Source organism: Micromesistius poutassou (assembly GCF_964030765.1).
Source record: "Micromesistius poutassou genome assembly, chromosome: 10".
Taxonomy (NCBI): domain Eukaryota; kingdom Metazoa; phylum Chordata; class Actinopteri; order Gadiformes; family Gadidae; genus Micromesistius; species Micromesistius poutassou.
In genome coordinates this window covers 12,810,027-12,830,364 of record NC_140280.1, presented here as the reverse complement: position 1 = coordinate 12,830,364, position 20,338 = coordinate 12,810,027, and the positions used below count along the sequence as shown (strand labels likewise).

The 20,338-nt window shown below is 41.4% G+C and overlaps 1 protein-coding gene across 1 annotated transcript; it reads right to left on the bottom strand.

Annotated features, from left to right (window-relative positions):
- Positions 1 to 7,256: 7,256 nt before the first annotated feature.
- Positions 7,257 to 19,462, bottom strand: LOC311354108 (melatonin receptor type 1B-B-like; the record flags this gene model as incomplete). Its single annotated transcript, XM_084473904.1, has 4 exons — positions 7,257 to 7,694; positions 7,985 to 8,329; positions 8,777 to 8,895; positions 19,270 to 19,462. 4 exons carry the CDS (start codon positions 19,460 to 19,462, stop codon positions 7,257 to 7,259), a joined length of 1,095 nt encoding a protein of 364 aa, XP_084330030.1.
- Between the last annotated feature and the right edge of the window lie 876 nt (positions 19,463 to 20,338).

The following is a 20,338-nucleotide window of genomic DNA, read 5'->3' as shown; positions in this document are numbered from 1 at the left end:
CCCTTTGGTTACGACCAATAAAAATGCATTACAGTTTTTCACAATTGCTTAAACACATTTCCTGATAGACCTCACTTTCTCAAAACCCAAATCTGAAAACTCACACACAAAATGCTAAATCCTACACTTCTCTTGCAAAAACACACTTTGCACTCAAAACAGTGTTAACTCTTCACTAAATGGTATTTTCTTTTCAAATGACAAACACATACATCATATGAGTAGACATTTCTAATCACCCATTGAACACTGGTGTGCAGAATGGAAAACACTATAGTATGAATGGAAAACACAATATGAATGCTTCATCAGTAGTATGCTGTTGCATGTTCAGTATTACACTGTCACCTGTTGGATGTAAAATATTATAATGTTTTTAGGTACACTCAATAATACACACAAATAGAAAACAACACACAATACTTTACAGTAACACCAAATACTGTATTTGTATCCAAAATGTGCAGTCTACTGTAAATCACAGCAAACAGGATGAAAACAGGATGAAATCAAAGAGATAACAGAAAATAGGCAATACTGTAAACAAAACATCTGAATGAATGAATGAATCAACGAATGAATACATTTTTATTGGTCATAACCAAAGGGTAGGGGCAGAAGCTTCAGCTTATATCAAGCCCCCCCTTCTCACATTTGTAAGAGTAACAAACAAATGTCATACACACAGTGTGTTTGCATATACATGCATACATTTACCTACATACATACATACATACATACATACATACATACATACATACATACATACCCATAAGGGTCAATACTTATATCCAGTACATTTCCACCATAAGATGGATAATATCCTAAATAATGATGATAACCATACTGAGAATAACAATGTTCATCATCATCATCATCATCATCATCATCATCATCATCATCATCATCACCACCATTATCAACATTCTCATAGAGTGATACTACTCAATGTCTGTACTTACCTAGTGTCATGTCTTTCTTCTGTGACCCTTCTATAGTAAATTGCAGATTGCTAATTGCACAACAGCCTTTGGAGTTTAGAAATGTGATTGGCAGTGTGTTCTGTGTGAACATCAAGAGAGGGAATTCAGGAAGTGTGTGCAAGATATAGAGAATTGTGTGTAGTGTTGTGAAGAATGTGTGGTTTGGAATGGGAATCTGAGCCTAAAGCAGAAAATGTGCTTAGAGTTCAACAGAATTGGTTTTGCAGTTGGTACATTAGTTTCAGGTTGTGCAGATTGTGTCTGATGTTCCAATTAATGTGTTTAAACAATTGTACAATTGTTTACATTTGTACATTTTGGATACAAATACAGTATTTGTTGTTACTGTAAAGTATTGTGTGTTGTTTTCTATTTGAGTGTACCTAAAAACATTAACATTAGGTAATATTTTACACCCAACAGATGACAGTGTAACACTCAGCATAATTCTATTGATGAAGCATTCATATAATGTTTTCCATTCATACTATAGTGTTTTCCATTCTGCACACCAGTGTTCAATGGGTGCTTAGAAATGTCTACTCATATGATGTATGTGTTTGTCATTTGAAAAGAAAATACCATTTAGTGAAGAGTTAACACTGTTTTGAGGGCAAAGTGTGCTTTTGCAAGAGAAGTGTAGGATTTTGCATTTTGTGTGTGAGTTTTAAAATTTGTGTTTAGGGTTTTGAGAATGTGAGGTAGTCCATCAGGAAATGTGTTTAAGCAATTGTGAAAAACTGTAATACAGAGTTTAGGTTCTCCTTTGTTATCTCGCCACGTGTTTTCAATGGACTGCCCCCCCGCCCCCCACATCCGCTGTGCCCCTTCCGTGGAGACTTTTAAAAAGCACACGAAAGCACATCTTTTCTCTGAGGCCTTTGGCCTCTAACCCACGACCCCACCCAGAGCCTTGCGCATTTGCACTCTCACTCGCCTACACACACACCCTCCCCTCCCACTCTTGTGGAGCGACCTTGAGTATCCTGAAAGGCGCTATATAAAATCTATTTATTATTATTATTATTTAGAGAGGCAGGCTTACAGGAGAGAGGTTTTGTTACAGACAGAAGGATTACCTCCAAGTCGCCATGCCCATTTAAAGACGACGCGGACATACCTTCTGGATAATGTCTTTATTAGGAAACTTCACTTAAGCTTGTCATGTGCAGTGACGGACTGGGATTAAAAAACGGCCCTGGCATTTTCACCCACCAGCGGCCCACACGGGGGCGCACGCACGCGCGTGCACGTGCCCGCTACACAGAAACTTCACACGCACGGAAATAACACGCACTTTTGTAGCCCCATTGGTGATGAACTCTAACTATAATGTGCATAAAGACTGCACCAAAACATGGATATATCAATGCACAACTCCAAAAAAAATAAAAATAAAGCCTAGAATAGATCTTCAGAGCAGCCACTCCATAATACAAACGTGTCTTAATTAACGTCATGCAGTTAACAAGGTGCGAAGGAGCTTGCTCTTCTCCGCAACCCTGTCTATCACGTCATCAGCATCCAAGTTCATTAGGACCTCTTTCTCTGTCGCCATCAGCATAAAGGGCTCCAAATTATCCTGTGACAATCGTGTCCTTAGGCGATTCTTGATTAATTTAAGAGTGGAAAAACTCCGTTCGCATGCCACTTGAGTAGGCTACATGACAGTGTTAGTAGGAATTTATATGCCAACCATATATTGTTGTAGGCACAGGTGAAGAGGTTTAACTGCTGGAGAAGGAAATTGCAACAGATTACACAATGCAGGTAGCACATTTCTTGCTCACCAGGTTTATTTCTGTAGTAGCCTATCTTCCTCTATCTTCGCGGCATCATCAAATTCCGACGCTCTGACGTCTCTCTGTGTACTCGTTTAGAGGAGACTTTCATTGTCAGCCAACAGTAATCTCCTTCTCTCCTTCTGTCGCTGAATTCCTCAATTCATAGTTTAACCTCAGCAGACTCTTCCAACAACCCCCTAACACGCAGACGCGGTCTGATTCGGTTTTGAAATTCCCAGAAGTCATTGCTTCATATAACTTTTGTAAACCAATAATAAAATAAAAAATACAGGCAGATTTGTTGTATTTCAATTTCCAACAATGCACCTTTTAAACATCTGATTGAATAAGGCTACAAAAGAATGTAGACCGACGTAAATATTGAGGGCAACCATGACTGTGTAGTAGAGACTCATATCTGGTATAAATACTGATCAGTTTCTGAGTATGTGATATGGCTAGGGATTTAGAGATTGGGATTTAGAGATAGATGGCTGACTTGAAGCCGCTCAACACTATCAATGCTTGATAGTGGGCCGAGAGATAATGTGGGGCCACGCGAACCCGACAAGCATGCCGCTCTGTGATTGGCCGGCCCAAACTGCCCACGAGAGGCCGCGGCCCTTCTGGCATCTGCCTGAATGCCAGTCCGTCACTGGTCATGTGTATGCTGGCGGGATGGAGAAACACTATTTTCCAGCAAAGGTGTCACTCAGTATTATTACCAGTTGAACCGTTACTTGACCATTTGTCAAGGCCTATTTGTTTAGGCCTACATGTATTGTCGTTATGCTTGGGTACACACAGAAAGATCTGATGTCACCGTCTAGGACATAGAGTTAATTGGGTGCAGGTAGAAAAAGACAACGGGCCCTATCTTGCGCCCGGCGCAATTAACTTTCTAAACCGACGCATGTGTCGTTGCTAGTTTGCACCCGGCGCAAAGCTGATTTTCCCCCGCAGCAACCAGGCGCCACTACACTTGCGCCTGGAGAGGCGTGTCGGCGAAAAGCAGGGTCGTGTTCCGGCGCAAATGATGGTGCTATTGTAGTGATCTAAAAAATGCGCCAATGCAATTGCGCCACTGACCGAAAAATACCTGTGGTCTATAGCGGATAGCGCAGTTGTTGTTATTTTGACGTGCCATGGCAGGTCGGAACTACAACACCTACGCTTACACACAATAGGCTATACACAGCACAAACATGCAAACTATGAACCTGATTTAAATATTATGATGTCAAAGATTATTCATACGTGTGAAACTGCATAGAAATAGCGTGTGGATTGTGGAAACATTTTTTTCAGGGCTGCATGAATGAACATGAATGAAGTAGGCTATAGTAGGCTATGGCATCCGTTAAAATAATAATAATAACAATAATACATTCGAGCAAAGTATATTCCAGGCTTCCAAAACAAAATCTTGTTTTAGGGTAAATGGTTGGTTAAATGATTTGGGAAAGAACAGCTGATACAGCGGTAAGTTGTAGGCCTACTTTTAAATCAATGCATCTGCAAACACCGTAATCAAACACATATGTTCTTGACACAGACATCGTGTACAAGCCCATTACTTTTAGGATTGATGAGTATTTGATCGTGAGAAAACATAGTTTTACCGTGAGTGTTTAAAAGAATGAATGAATGCGGGTGATGCGTGGCGCGCGTGTGTGTGCGCGCACCCATCTGTTTAAACACACGCAAACTAAACACGTAACGCATAATACAGTCCAGTGTGAGTTCTCGTAGTTTTAAAGGTCATTTGATGTCTTCATCTTGAACAGTAAATTACATTTTTTGTTCTTCAATTATGAGGATGGTTGAATTATTTTTTTTAATTGGAGCCGTTGTCGTAGCCTACATCTGTATTTTCTATTAATCTTTCGGACATCCCCAGCCCAAAAAAAGAAGAAGAAATTGTAAAGGGATACCTTATACTTGAATTAACTGCAATCCCGTTTTATTGAAGAATCTTTGTTTGTTTTGAAATTTCACTCAAATCTTGAAAATGTAGAAATGCAATTTACATTTTAATTTATGAGGGCAGGGAACAAAAGGAGTCTAGACATTTTTGCAATCGCTAGATTGGATGCCTCTTGTAGAGACAAGCCCTGTTCCAATGGGTTGGACTTCATGTTTCCCTCCCCATCGTCTTCCTCTTTTCTATTTTTGGACTGAAATCACTCCCCACACGACTTGTGATGGACAAGCATCCTTCAGGACAATGCAGAAGTCCCCCTCATATTATCATGTTTTGAAACATAATGCAATTCTCTTTTGCCTTGAATTTGACACATTTCTCTTCGGGCAACAGTTAAGTTCCTTGTGACATTTGAATTATATCAATGTTTTAGTAAGAAGCAAAAAACATTGTATTATATTCGTATCATTTTGACATGAATATGTCATTTGTATTTTCTGAATGTGAAGGACTTCTATTACAAATTTATTTGTGTGCAGATATCAAAAAACACAATTTTCATGAACCATAACACAGGAAACAATAACAACAATGGAAACACCTTTGATGTTGCAAACATATAACAGCTTTATACTGTCAGGTTGTCACATGCAGGTGCACACACAAAAACACAATACAAATACTATAAAATTGGGTTTAAAATACAATACATACATTATGTAAGCATCTACTGAAACAGGAGTCTGTGAACATGTCCGTGATCAAACTTTAACAGGAATTGAAACAAGCTCCTCCAGTCTCAAAGTTCTTCCCAGCTCAGCCTGAGGCTGATGACACTTGGACAAGGAGACATAGAGGTTAAAAAGTGGTTGTATCTAGCAGATTTGCTTTTGAAAATTGAAAATCGACCAAATAACCCCCAATCTCAGAAAGGCTGTCTTTGGTAAACACAGTAAAGCCTTTAATCCCAACATGGCAACGTGCTATAGCGCTGTGGGCCAGACCCCTTGAGCCTGTCTCATTGGTCCACAATCATGTGTTGGACTCAAGATGTTCAAATATCTGCAATAACCCGATGTATCACACTTTTGTGTTTCGGACGACAACAATCAACACAACCAATTACGAATGATGCTGGTAAGGCAATGTTTGGAAAGATAAGAAAAACCTGTAAGTCCCTGTAGGGAATGTAGTGTGTCCTCGTCTAGAGGGGCCAGCCACAGTACATCCATGCCTACTAAGTTATGAGTAATGTCAGTCATGTTATGACAACACACCGCTCTCATAAGGCCGTGTCGAAGTATCAATTAACGCCAAAGAAAGCGACAGTGTACCAACGATCGCTGCTTGCTGCCTCATTCTGATTGGCTCCCTGGATGGCCATTCATTCTACTCTTGCTCATCTAACTTCTGATCCTCCAGCACCTGGTAGCTGACCTGCACTAAAGCCCCAATAAAGCCTGCCATTTTAGGGATACTTTTATGATTTGTCCTTGTATATAAGATCCATGTCACAGCATTACAAATAAATAAATATCCTTTTACAGCCAAACATTGATTTTAATTAGATTTGAAACTGTATGGACATTTCATGCCATTTATGCTTAATAAATGTTAAAGCCATTGCGGAATATTGTTGTGAACTGGTTGACGATAACTTATAGCTTTAGTTTATTATTTTGCAAACTCATTCACGTATGTTGCTTGGATTCTTATCAAAGCCACATTCAAAAGTTGTACAGTTGAAGGTTCTGCTACACATATTTGATTTAATCTGTACAAATATAATATATATAATAATGTCGCTTTAATACAAATGTATACCCACGTTGTAGGGAGAAAACATTCCCCAACCAGTCAAACCATGGCAGGTCCCCGTTATAAAACAGATTTGCTCGCAATATGACCAAATATGTAAAAAAAATGTTTAAAAAGAAAAGACAATGTTGAATTACACTGTGCTTCTTGCAATAGTCCCTTGTAGCGAGACAAATAATAAATATTATATTCAGAGGCTTGAATTAAATGATCATGAATAATTGATAATGTGCCATAATCAGATACAATAAATGATTAGAAATGTTCTGCCTTTCTTCACTGAATCAATAACAATAAACCACCAAGTATAGCCAGATAGCAATCACATACACATTTACAGCCTTTAAGAGGGATAGATTGTATAAATTAGTATTTTCTGTATGAGCAAATATTCTTACTTGTGCCACACTGCAACAAAGATATCCCCAGTGAATAGTGTTCATGCTGGGCATGGGCACTGCAGAAAGTGGTGAAGGTTGATCATCTAATCATCAATCAATTGAAAACACAAAAACACATTCTGGGCTTTCCCTGTGGCAATGTAAACCTTAAAGGACGAAGCTCATCCTAAGCCTCTTATATAAAATACACAATAAACAGCTCAGTTCAGTGCAGCTTCCAACGCACACCGTAAACGTCATTCACAGCAATTCAAGCATCTCTTAAAATACATCCCGGCATGATCTAGTTGATGGGGGGGGCTGGCATTTTGAGATCAGAGGCATATTTCCATAAAAAAAACATGTTTCAACGATCCAGATCATAAAAACCAGGGACGTGGTGGCCTTTGAAGGACCCGTTGTAAAACGGCGGGGCGGGTGAGGGCTTGGGGCTCCGCACACTCTTCCCCTCGGTGGCCCTGGACGACTCGGAGACAAAGAGCCAGCTCACCAGCACCGAGGCCATGATGTGCTTGTACTCCTGCCGGAAGTTCCTGTTGAGCAGGCCGTAGATCACGGCGTTCAGGCAGCTGTTGAAGTAGGCCATGAAGTAGCTGACCACGAAGAGCCACTCGGGGATGAGGGGCCCCACGCGGGCCGGGTCGATGGACACCGCCAGGCCGATGAGGTTGAGGGGCCCCCAGCAGATGGCGAACAGCACGAACACCACGAACATGGTGATGAAGTTGCGCAGGTCGCTGGACTTCAGGCGGGAGCTCTCCTCCACTTTGACCTTACGGCGAACCTGGAGAAAAGAGAAAAATGGCGAAAATGCACAAGGTAATCAGTCGGGGGGGGGGTGGGTTGGGGGGGGTGGGGAGAGGATCATACGCCGCGTTCGACCGCATCGGAAAACACATTCCGACATACACACGACAAACCGAGAACACACGTGTACACCCGGACACATGCACGGGATGCACATGCGCCCTCAAAAAAACGACAACAGAGGAAAACAGCGGCGGTGGTTTCACTGTTAACGTGGAAACGGCCGGCGGGGGGGGGGCCGGGGGGGGCGGAACCGGGTTCTCGGACCTGGATCACGAGCACCCAGATGCGCAGGTAGCAGAAGGTCACCACGGCGATGGGCACCAGGAAGTGGACCACCACCACGGCGATGGTGTAGGAGCTGCTGACGTTCTGGGCGAAGGTGCAGGAGTACACGCGCGGGTCGTAGCGCAGGGAGCCCACGAAGAAGTTGGGCACCAGCGCGGCCACGGCCAGCAGCCAGATGAGGCCCACGTAGAGCAGCGTGCGGCGGAAGCTGTACAGCCGGCTGTAGGAGAAGGAGTGGCAGATGTAGCAGTAGCGGTTCACCGCTATCCCGGTGATGTTGAAGATGGAGCCGATGACACTCAGCCCCATGAGGAAGCCACTGACCTGCAGCCGGGGAGGGGGGGAGGGAGGGAGAGAGGGAGAGAGGGGGGAGGGAGAGAGGGAGGAGGGAGGGATGGAGGAGGGAGGGAGAGAGGGGGGAGGGAGGGAGGGGGGGGGGAGGGGGGGAGGGAGGGAGGAGGGAGGGAGGGAGGGAGGGAGGTGGGGTGGAGGAGGGAGGACGATTGAGAGAGAGAGAGAGAGACAATGCAATGCAAATGTATATTTCTCATGCCAATAAAGCTTTTTTGAATTGAATTGAGAGAGAGAGCGAGAGAGAGAGAGAGAGCGAGAGAGAGAGAGAGAGAGTGGGAAAGAGAAATGAGCGAGAGGTTTATGTACCGTGGTGAGATGCCAGGGGCAGCAAATTAACTTAAATAAATAACTAATAAATAACCAGTTTGTTTCGTGAACATGGGCCGCCATACGAGCGGCGCGGCGATGGCTGCTCACCATGCATTGTGTGTTGCCCAGCGACCAGCCGTCATGGAAGAGCGCGTAGAGCACCACGGGATACGGGTAGAACGCCACCACAAGGTCAGCAAAGGCCAAACTCACTACAAACACATTACCTGCGTAGGAACACACAGACAAAACAATCACGTGCACACATTAGGCGCTGTGCCAACACTGGCAGGGTTCAGGAGCGTAGAAACAAGGCGTTTAATTCGTTCCTGTTCCTCAATGTCTCAGTGTGTCTCAATGCACATTTACTGCACACAGCAGGAAAAAGATCATCTAAAGGTAAATAAAGGAATACGTTAAATAGATGATTAGCTACTAAAACAATTTAGCACTGTACTCCATTAGGACCTAAATGTCAATACACAAAAAGTGAGATCATGACTGGAGAGATGCCAGGGAGGCATGTGGAACAGCCACATTGGACCAGTGAGACACCAGGATTATGTATCTATGTGGACATGACAATGAGGTTGTCTGAGAAATAAATCTATTTATTCTCTTTGCTGACACCTGAACCGTCTGACAGAGAGAGACAGACAGAGGATTCTTGTAAGCAGTAAGTAAGCAATATGTAAGCAGTCCCCGCTCTTGAGCGAGAGAGCGAGGAACACAAAAGGAAGTGGGTCAAATTAAGGTTGGCTGACCCCCAGCAATCGACTGTACTGTATCGAGAAAAGGAAAGAAAAGCAAAACCGAAAGCATTTTGAACACGGGCACACAAGGGGCGAAGGGACACCGAGTGCTCCCAACGCTGTGATGGGGTTGTGGTCCGGCGTCGGCTGGGCATCGGGACCGGGAGGAGAAAGGGGTGAGCGCGAGGACGGGGGCCAGAGATAATGGGCGTCAATCACAACACACAAACACACACACAAACACACACAAACACAAACACACAAACACAACATGGACCACATTCTTTTAACAAACATTTAGGTTCACATATGCTTTTGCTGGAGGTTTTTCATGGTTTGTTACGCCAGCACTTTCAGTTTGTAAAATAATATGAATTTGCAAATAGAATAACGCTAAAAACAATTTAAGTGCTTTCATGAGACAGGGAATTCAATGTTTGTTTGAATGCTTGCAAATGTCAACAGAATGAGGACAAGATAGTGACTGTAATATATTCAATAACAATAGCAATAAAATGAGTTAAAAATGGAAAATGCCATAGGTCAAGATACCAATATGCTGAAAAACAAAGTGTTGCATACAATTGTGTTGTGTGTCCATGATGATGTTAATTCATGCATGTGTTGATTTGCAGCAAGAATCGTCATTGTCACATGTGTAATGATCTGGCTGACACACACACACACACACACACACACACACACACAAATGTGGGTTGGTTTGGCTGATCTGTGTTTGCGTTGGGATAAATTCTGAGAAACAGACGAAGAAGACAGACGGAGGCTGATTCCTCGTGATTCCGGCGGTTGAGACATGAACATATTCTATGCCCATCCCATGGAAAAATACACACTCCCTTCAGCCTCTGTGTTCAAGGATCGGTTAACTCTGTCATCCCGTGTTGTCATGTATAGGACATGACTGGTACTTCAGACTTCAGATACATCATAACATCATAATGCCTCTCATAATAATGAGGCACCCAAGACGCAATGCTTTGTCCACCAGACCAAAGTACATGTAGCCTCTAGATGCCATGCACACATATGCCAAAAAAACACACATACACCCATGAATGCAAAGAGTGCTGTTTGAGTATCACTCTCTGTGGGTGGACCTGTGACAGCCGTTGTTTGCATTTTCATTGTTTACAGCAAAGACTGAGGAGCTTGTCCAAGAAATGTGGATGAGAATATAAATGTTGACAGTCACGGAACGAATAACCGATTTTATTCCTTAAAGGGTGTGTTTAGAAGCTATGTCAGACCTTGCTGAGGACTGTGAGAAAATAAATGGAAAAAAAAATCTGTACAGAGTCAGAGCAAATCCAAGGTTGACAATGTGTAGAAAACATTGCTCTTATCATACAATGAGCAAGACTAGTGTTGAGAACCCTGTTGAGAGTGTATTTAAAAACATCTGGAGTGTCCACAGGAGTGTCTATGCCCACTACAGATGCACTACAGTGCATCTGTAGTAGGCAGATGTGGCAGGCAGATGTGTTTGAAGGCAGATGTGTTTGAAGGAAGTGATTGTGTTAGCCTTTGCCTCTTCCTATCGCGCCCTTTCCTTCTGCTCTTAAGAATAAGTCGTGGTGAAAGGTCCCATGACATGCCACCAGGTGTGCTGTTAGCCGTTATAAGCCATTTTGGAAATCTGCCCCTTATGACATCACAGGTGGGCGTGTCCACCTGTGATGTGTGATGGCTAGATGAGCAACGTTTGCTACAGTCCACTGGGTAGGCTGGTAGACTGATCTATCCAGCATACATCTAGGTGGACATGCCCACTTGTGATGTCATAAGGGGCAGATTTCCAAAACGGCTTGTCATGGGCCCTTTAAATAAGGCTGAGACAGGGACCAAAGCAACTCTCTTACATACAATTGTAAGGTAAAGGTGCAGCTGCTGGTGATGGCCAGTCAAACATTGTCCTCCTTTCTAGTAACACGCTGTCCCTTAACAACAAGCAGGGCCCAGGGGAAAAGGAAACGTGCTCAGTGCAATAGTAGAAGGCTTCCATGTGATTCAACAGAACTAAAAGTACACTGAAGCTCAAAGCTAATAAAATAGGAGAGCATAACGAGTATAAATTAATATCCTTCCAAGCACACAATGTTAATCTGAGTTGTCACCATCTCCTTCTTTTTTCAATAAGATTTCACATTTAATTAGCTTTCCACGTTTCACAAATAGAACAGTCACAATTGATAATAGATCCCTTCAATTAAATATCTGTCAGAAACCATCTTATCATTCAGTAGATCAGTAGACCATCTTATTATTAAGTAGAAATTTGCTGAACCTTTCCATTATGTGACCAACTCATCAAAGAAAATTAGATGAAATTAGTTTTGTTGTGCTATTCTTGTCTGATTCATAAAGCTTTGCTTTACCACAGCGTTCTTCTAACAACACTAACATCTCACAGTTTAAATGGCTGCATTTCCTCTCTGAGACCAATTCAAGACAGAGAGGTGGGGTGTACTTGATGTCTCTGATGTGTCTGTTTATGTGTATACTTTAATGAGGCGCTCCAGAACAAATCTTTGGGTATGTTAGACATGCTGCTGTTTAAAGCGGGCCAGCTCTTTCATGTTTACGGTCAAGCAAAGAGCCATTATCTCACTAAACTGCACACACTACTTGAAGAAAAGAGGAGGCAACTGGATCTCTGCCAAAGTCATAAAATATAAGACAAGTCTGCAGAAATCAACAGATTCACCATTTGAATAGTAAATCTGTCGCTTTCATTCCCCAAGCATGGTTGATGCACCAGCAATTGGATATGGTTCCATTGGCCCATGCTAACACAGTTATGTAATGCAGACTCAAAGCAGCAGGTGTCAGCCAAATGGCACAGCTCAAGCTTTACTGATATTAAACATCTTATAATATTATGAACAGGTGGCAGAGTTCCCCTATGTCCCTGATGGTTCTGTATAGGTGCTTAATCCAAACAGACTGTTCCCCTCTCCCTGTTTACTGTTGACATGGGACTCTGCCTAATACAGCAATATGAAGCTCAATATGCAATCTGCTAATTACTAGTCGTCGGCAAGTTGATCACACTTTTTTATTAGTGAATTTTATTTGTGAATGAAGGAGAAATAAAGACAGAAATAAGAGTGGAAAGAAAGGGGGAGGATAAAAAGTGAGAAAGAAACTACGATAGCAAAAATGATTAAGTGGGCGAGTAAGATTAGACTGACATAAATGTATTGGCAATATAGAGCTTATTTATCTTTCGATGTCAGTCTCATCATTGACAGATAATTGGACTAAGCTTCTATCAAGGTCCCTTGAAGTCAAAAATAAACGAGGGAAAAAGAATGAAAAAAAAAGTATGAAGAGAAAAAACATGGAAGAGAAACATACAGACAAGGGGACCAGGCACCATCATTACAGAGAAAAAGTTTTTTTTTTTTAGTTTTTAAAAGCTTTTTGGAGCAATCCAGAGAAAGAACTAATGGGAGGTGGGCCTTTAAGCGGGTGGGTCTTTAAGCTGGCTCTGGGGGCAGACAGATGTGGCCTCACATTTTACTCTGTGATGAAGTGGTAAACTGATTTTCTTAAAACTGAAAACAGCATAGAGAAAATTTGTCTGGAATGACATTTGAGATACACAAAGAGGTATTTGCAAAACACATCACACAACATCAATAGTGTCCTTTCAAGGAACCAAAACCAACTAGAAACCTTTGAGTTTGAAAATGATCGCTGCAACATATGCCAATTAGTGGTGTACTTTTGAGTTTGATGTTCACGTTACGAATGTGCTTATATCCAGCATGGTTACGGGTAGTCAACCAGAATTCTGTGGAGGTTGAAAGTGGATCTGGGTGTTTTCTTGACGTTTCTTGACAAAGCTGGCATCAATAATTAGATACTATTCTGAGCACATGGATCCAAGACACCCCAACAAAAAGCATAATAATAATTTTTTTTTTAAGTTGTTCAGGTCATTATTTTGCTTGTGCAAAACATTTCCTCATGTTTCATTAAAATAATACATTCCAGACATGCATTATACACTTTATAAATTATCTTATGCCCATTATCATGTCATTTTATTATTTATTTATAACTGATTATGAATTGCTATTCATGTAAGAACAATGCTTTATAAATGATTAATTCATTATTTAACACAAATCAAATATTTTTTCCACGTTTTAGTTATTCTAAAGTGCTTAGAAAATGTTGAGTGTCAACGCCATGCTTGCAAGCTTTAGTCAAATTACAACTCAGATCCATAATCCATGCTATTACATGGAGTCATACTTGAAGAGCATCAGAATCAGTTCAAGAAGCTCTTCAGTCTGTCCTCCTGCTTGCTGTTTATTGGCCTTGACTTTATCCAAACTACAGCGGAGTGTTTGGTGTTGAAAGACAAAGGCAGCTGCTGATCATAATGAAATAGGCTATGATTTAACACATTCTAATCATTTCACATTGCAAAATACCTGAACTATTTAGACTAAATAATTGGTATTAAGCTTCAATACTCACTAAGTATGCATTATCAGGCCTGTATTGACTAATTAAAAAGTATCCTCCAAATGGCAGATATTATTATCAAATATTTTGATACTACAGACAGAATTTCAATTTGAGCATTTCAAAACAACAGTGATGGAAGCATTACAACTCCACAGACACATGTGTAGCCTGTTTGCACTTTCAATGAATTGCACTTTCAATTAATCTGAATCTTAGTCTGACCATCTGTTTGCCGATCAGAAAAGTCAAGGAAAATATTTCATAGCAACCGCAGCATATTAGATTGGTATACACACATCTTTTAACCATCTTCTAATTCTAATATTCTAATACTATAAGAAGATATGTTCTAATACTATATGAAAATATGTTCTAAAACTATATGAATTGTGAAACATTTCAATGATGTGGGAGATAGTCATAAATCTTTGTCAGACAGAATTTAATTAGACTAACTGTAATAATGTGTCTAACGGGCTGGAGTATAGGGGATGTTTCACCCACCCATTTCATGCTCAGTATCTGCTCTTGGGTTCAACACAACACAAAAAAAACTATATATATATATATATATATATATATATATAATGGAAAACTGCACAATGACCTACAGCGAGAGGCAGTCAGGGCACTAATTGCATAAGATGAGACGCATTTGAATACGAGGAACGAAAATGAATGGGGTGTATAACATATTTCCCGCACTAACAAATGTGATAAAATAAGCCCAATTATGTTGAACTCTTGCTGCTTGATGTTGCGTGGGAAACAAAATTAGAACCAAGCGAGAGGAGAAAATATTAATTAAAAATAAAAAATTGATGCAAGAGTTGATGCAAACGTATTAATTAAAGTAAACAACACAACAGTCAAAAACGTAATGAAATGTGTTCCAATTAGGCCCCAAAAAAAAGCTGGTTAAAAAAATGGTTAGAATGGTGTGAAGGACGGCAGCTCGGCCAACACGACCATAATCACTCACTCATCCCTGTGGGCCGGTTGGGCCCCAGGGAAGCACCTAAGACCCTCTGCTAACGTCTGCCTCTCCCCAGCTCCTCCACAGCTCTGGTGGTGTTCTTGTGGCTCGTTCTCAATGATTTGTCTCCATGTTGTCTGCCCCCCCCCCCCCTCTTGTCTGCCTGCTGTCTGGGGTCCAAAGCACAGCTGGTTTTGGTGTGGAGGGATGACGTCTCCGTTCTGAGCCCTGGTCCGCTCCCACTCTGGGGTCTCCTGAGTCTCACCGTGCATGTCCTGATGTTTGGTTGTTCTAAGAAGATTTATGTTGGTCTTCTGAGGCTCTTCCAGAGGCTATCACAATGGGTGCTGTCAAATCATTCCCGGAAGTAAATGAAGTTGCTGAAGAGTTGGCGTCACCGTTCTTCAAACTGTTCAATGATGTTCCTGTGGGCGACGATTCGCGCCTCTGCGTTTTCTACTGTGCCGTTATCCTGCTCATCTCAGAGGTCTCCTTCCACGGCTCATTCTGCTACTTTGATTCAGCAGAATAACTTGCTGTTACAAGCAGTTCCTTTTGTCATACGCTGTCGTCCTGTCTTATGAACAGGACGACAGCCATTTCCTTTCCCAGATGACTTTCTTTGCTGCTTCATTCTATTCGCCGTTTATAAAACATGCAGACGTGAACACAAACACCCTGTTGGTCTTTTTTTTGCCTGAACTTATGAGGTTTATTTCTGAACTTATGCTAGAGCTTATCCTTCTCTTTATATACAGCTATGTACACACACACACAAAAGAGAAAACTCTTGGTTATCGGCTCTGGAGAGACCTTGGTTCATGTCTCCATTGAAGCTCACGTATTGGTGGGTTAATGAAATTGGAATGTCCATTATAACTTCTGACGGGGTCTTAGCCTGCGTTAGAGTGGAAACCTGGGGTCAACTTCTGCCAAGGGTGCCGTGTCGTGCTGGAGGTCTCACTTAATGATGTCTTTGTGGGAACATGTGAATTGTAATGTCAATTCTATCGTCCTACCAACCATAGGTGGTGTTTCGGGGACACAGCAAATGGAGCTAATCTCCCACAAGGTTGGTCTCCATGGAAACATAGCGAGGTAATCTGAACTGATATCATACATCATACTCTGTATGATGTATATGAATATGGGTTCAATTACATTTTTTGAAACCTATCAGACCTAACCTAACGGAGGTAGACAAATAGGTAAATGGAGGGGCAGATCTTGTTGTTATTTACTTATGTTATCTCCCACCTCATTTTTAGGGTTAGGGTTGGATCAAATGTGAACTATGCTATTGCTTTTATATATAAATAAACAACCGTTCAAGTTAGGCGTGGAGTGATACTGAACTCTGTAAACTGAACGGGCGTCATAGCTGTGTGTATACGCTCAATATACAACAGTTGGGAACCAATCAGATCGCTTGATTTAAGCCACCCATTTTATAATCAGGCGTTAAACATGACAAAAACATAAAACATAAATTTAAGTTTCCATAAATACATGGTTAATTTATGTTTCCATGGACACCACACTTTTAGACACACATTTATAAATGCCTAGAGTTTATAAATATAGATAGTCCTCACCTTAGTTGAGCTCACACAAATGTCTTAACTTATGCTTATGCTATGTTAACTTAACTTATGCTACCTGGACCATCATGAATTACAGCATTTTTAATTGTTTATAAAGCATTATTAACACATTTCAAATGGTTTGTGAATCGTTAACTAATCGTTAACTAACCCTAACTAACCCTAACCCACTTTTTAAATTAATACTTATTACTAATTTAGGTACATGCTTTATAAATGATGAATTCCCTCTGAACCCTCCTTATACCACTACTACATTCATCATGAATTGCTACCCAAGTAGGATTTCTACCTCAGGAAACCCTTCATGCATCAATTTCAACATCTATGCACATTTGTTACCGATTACCTGAGAGTCACAGAATGCATTTCCAATCTTTTTTTAACCACTTTCATTTTATACCATTTTCTACCACTAAAATACTAACACTGCAGGCTGACAGCAGATAATGGCTTTCTTCAATACGTCTTTTAAGACTACCTGAACCTCAAAGCCCACACAGAGAAAACGTTGAAGAAGGAAAAAGGAAATTAAAAACATGGATCTTTGTTAAATAAGAATTATCAACTAACAATTTTGCTGTGAGGTATTTAGTCTCGGAGCGAGACAAAATATGAGGGGACAGAAAGAGGGAGAACATCAATAGTATTTGAAGTATTTGAAGGCAGGCTGTGTAATATTGCATCCTACTCTGTCAAAGGCTTCAAAGTGTAACGTTGAGGGAGAAATCCTGATCCGCCGTGCACAGACACATAGTGCAGTGCAGTTTCCCTCGAGGGAACTTAACAGAAAAGAGTTCAGAGACGCCTGCATTCCCGAAGAGACCAGCAACAAATGGCATTGTGATGAACACCTTAGTGCTGAGGGTATGTGAGGGTATGCTGGCTGTCACCTTCCACAAGCGTCTGCTAAATACCCTTCCGCCTTCTCTGATACTTCAACTACTTCAGACATCGTAACTTTGTCAATTTTCACCGTTAACCTTTGTTCAAACCATTTCACAAATCAACACACTCGTATCTTCAATAATCTGGAAAAAAAAACAAATTTTGATTACCTTTATACTTTTTTCAGAATCACAGTTTAAGTTCCATATCGGCTTTGTTTTCAGTTGGTCTCTTGACCTCTTGATTTACGCTGAGGTTAGAGCCAGAGGACGTGGAGGCAAGTTCACGTTAGTCTATCAACGAAATGGGCAGCCATTGTTGTGACGTGAACTCGGAGGACTCGCGTTTCTTTACTTCCGCACGAAACTCTGAGCGAAAACTCCGACCCAACAAATTGTTCAAAGCACTTTCCTCCGAGCTTAAGGTCTGAACCTTCGAAACTCTCGGAAACTCAGAGCGTTTTGAAGGCGGCATTAGCCCTGACATTAGTCTCGAACAAAGGTTCTGTTGGTAAACATGCACTCATCTCAGGAGGTTCTCAGCCGCAGATTTGTTATACAGTTGTATTTAGTTTCCAATTTTATTTTCAGCGCTAAAGAAATTACGAGGTACTGACCTCGGTGACCTCATAGCTGTCTAGAGGCATGACCATACTTGATATAGGTCAGCCTAGCATTCTCCATTGTGTCTCTACAATAACTTGGAAGGTGATGAAGACACACAGACACACAACAGGCAGCGTGGACCACCAACACTTATGTAAGCAACAGCTTGCCAAGTTATCATGGTCTAGTTAATGGAAGCATTAGTTTAGCTTACAGGATTGAGACATCAGTAGCCAATGCAACTGAAGTCTGCATTCTTACCATTCCTGGCACTTGATCACTGTAGTTTCATCAGCTTACTTATGGAAGTGCTTGACCCATTTCTGTATAGGCTCATTAATGTTCATGCTGTGGGAAACAAGGTGCAGTTATATACTAGATGGGCATTTGTGTGGATGCAACAGCTACCAGAACAGTTTTTTCAGCAATTTACCTGAAAGGCATAATATATGTTTTGGACCATCTCTAAAAAACAGTATCCAAGCAACAAAAAACGATCCAGAGCCGGGGGTACATTCACTGACACAAAACAAGAAGGCAGAGGTGTGAACCTAAATTTTGAGTACATTTAATAATAAGAATAATATTAATTTGATGAAATAATTGTGTTTGTAATCACATTTATTACCATGCAATTGACTCATGATGGAAGGCCCAATGTGGGTAACACAGACACTATGGGACTGGTTTAGGGTTACCATGATTTCATGAGCCCACTCTGCACTAATAGACGACATCAATAATTCAAATTACTGTAATGAATCCACGTAATAAAAATAAGTCCAATAGAGAACATTATAAAAACTTTTTTTTCCCCCTGGCACAGTTTTTGCTCTGTTATGTTTCACATATTTAGAGAAGTTGTTGGATAATAATTATAAAAAATAATAAAAATAATAGAATTAATCACAAATGACAGACAGATAGCATAACATATTAGTAATTTCATTGGATGCCATATAATAACGCCTAATTAACGTCACACATTAAAGACACATAATCGCTCCTTAATTACCATTTGAACCTAATAGAATGAAATATTGACTTATGAGAAACGATTATGAAGAAGGTCTACCAGATGAATAATGTCACAGCCACATGTTCATGCCGCGCTTGTGCAGCGCGCACGAGCGAAACAAATAAGTAATGACACTGCATGAAGATTAACTTAAAACAAAAGTTTTGAACGGAACGCATTCAAATAAGTGAATATTACCCCCTTAATTATTATTCGGCGATCAATTGCTTTGGACAAGAAAACACACGCTCTTACCGGAGTTCCTCAGCTTTCGGTTCCTAAACACCGAAACGATGACGAGAAGGTTCCCCAGCACGTCCACCACGGTGGTGAAGATCAAGATGCTGGCCAAGGTTGCGATCACCCAGGCGGGCCGGGTATTTTCCTCCTCCGGCCGCCCCAGCAGTGTCCTTGTACGATTATGTAGGAGAGGCAGTGCGTCCGGCATAACCACAGCGCCACTGTGGGCTAACACCGCCGCCTCGAGCCCGGCACACACGGCGCGTCACAGCGACACATTGGCGCGCACCGTGCACTTTGATCTTCCTATGGCGCCAAAACGACTCGTTTTACTTACATTGCAGTTGTGCTCCGTTGATCTTAAAGTCCGACACAACACCGAAACAACGCTCTATAGGTGCGATCTCTCTTATCTCAACTTAACTTTGCTGAGTCGTACAGGACGCGTTGATGCCGACTAGATTTCCAAACATTCGAAGGCGCTTTCATAACGTTTCCCATAACAACACGATCCATCACGAGACACTGACTGAGAATGCGGTCCCCTGATACTTGCCCTCCAAGTGGGCTGCCTGTCGTGTTTCTTTTGTCATGTCGACCACGGTCATGACGCTCTCAGGTAGGATCCTCGCTCGCACAATGAAAAAGTGACGAGAAAGCTTTCAAATAAAGGTTTCCTTTGTCTATTTTATTTTTTTCCACTCAAACGTCTCTTCAACCCCTCTCCGTCTTTTCGAGTGGGCTTCGCAAAAGGTTATAAATACATATGTAAATGAGATTATGCGCACCAGGCCCAGGCAGCAGTGCCTTCGGCGCTAGATGCGCAGATGCCATCATGGTTTTGAAGGATGCTATGGCAGATGTGAGAAACAAAGCATAGGAACGCAGAACATTGGCAGGCAACATTCATTATTTCAAAGAACTAATTAGAGTTGTGTGTTATTGATTGCCCTGGTATGCTGACAGCGTGGGGCCTCGTACACACTACTTACGCTATACACTGTGATTCATGTTGGAATGTATATTTCACAGCAACTGAAAAAAAAAAGGTAATTATGTTATGTTCTTTTTTCATTAAGCTGGG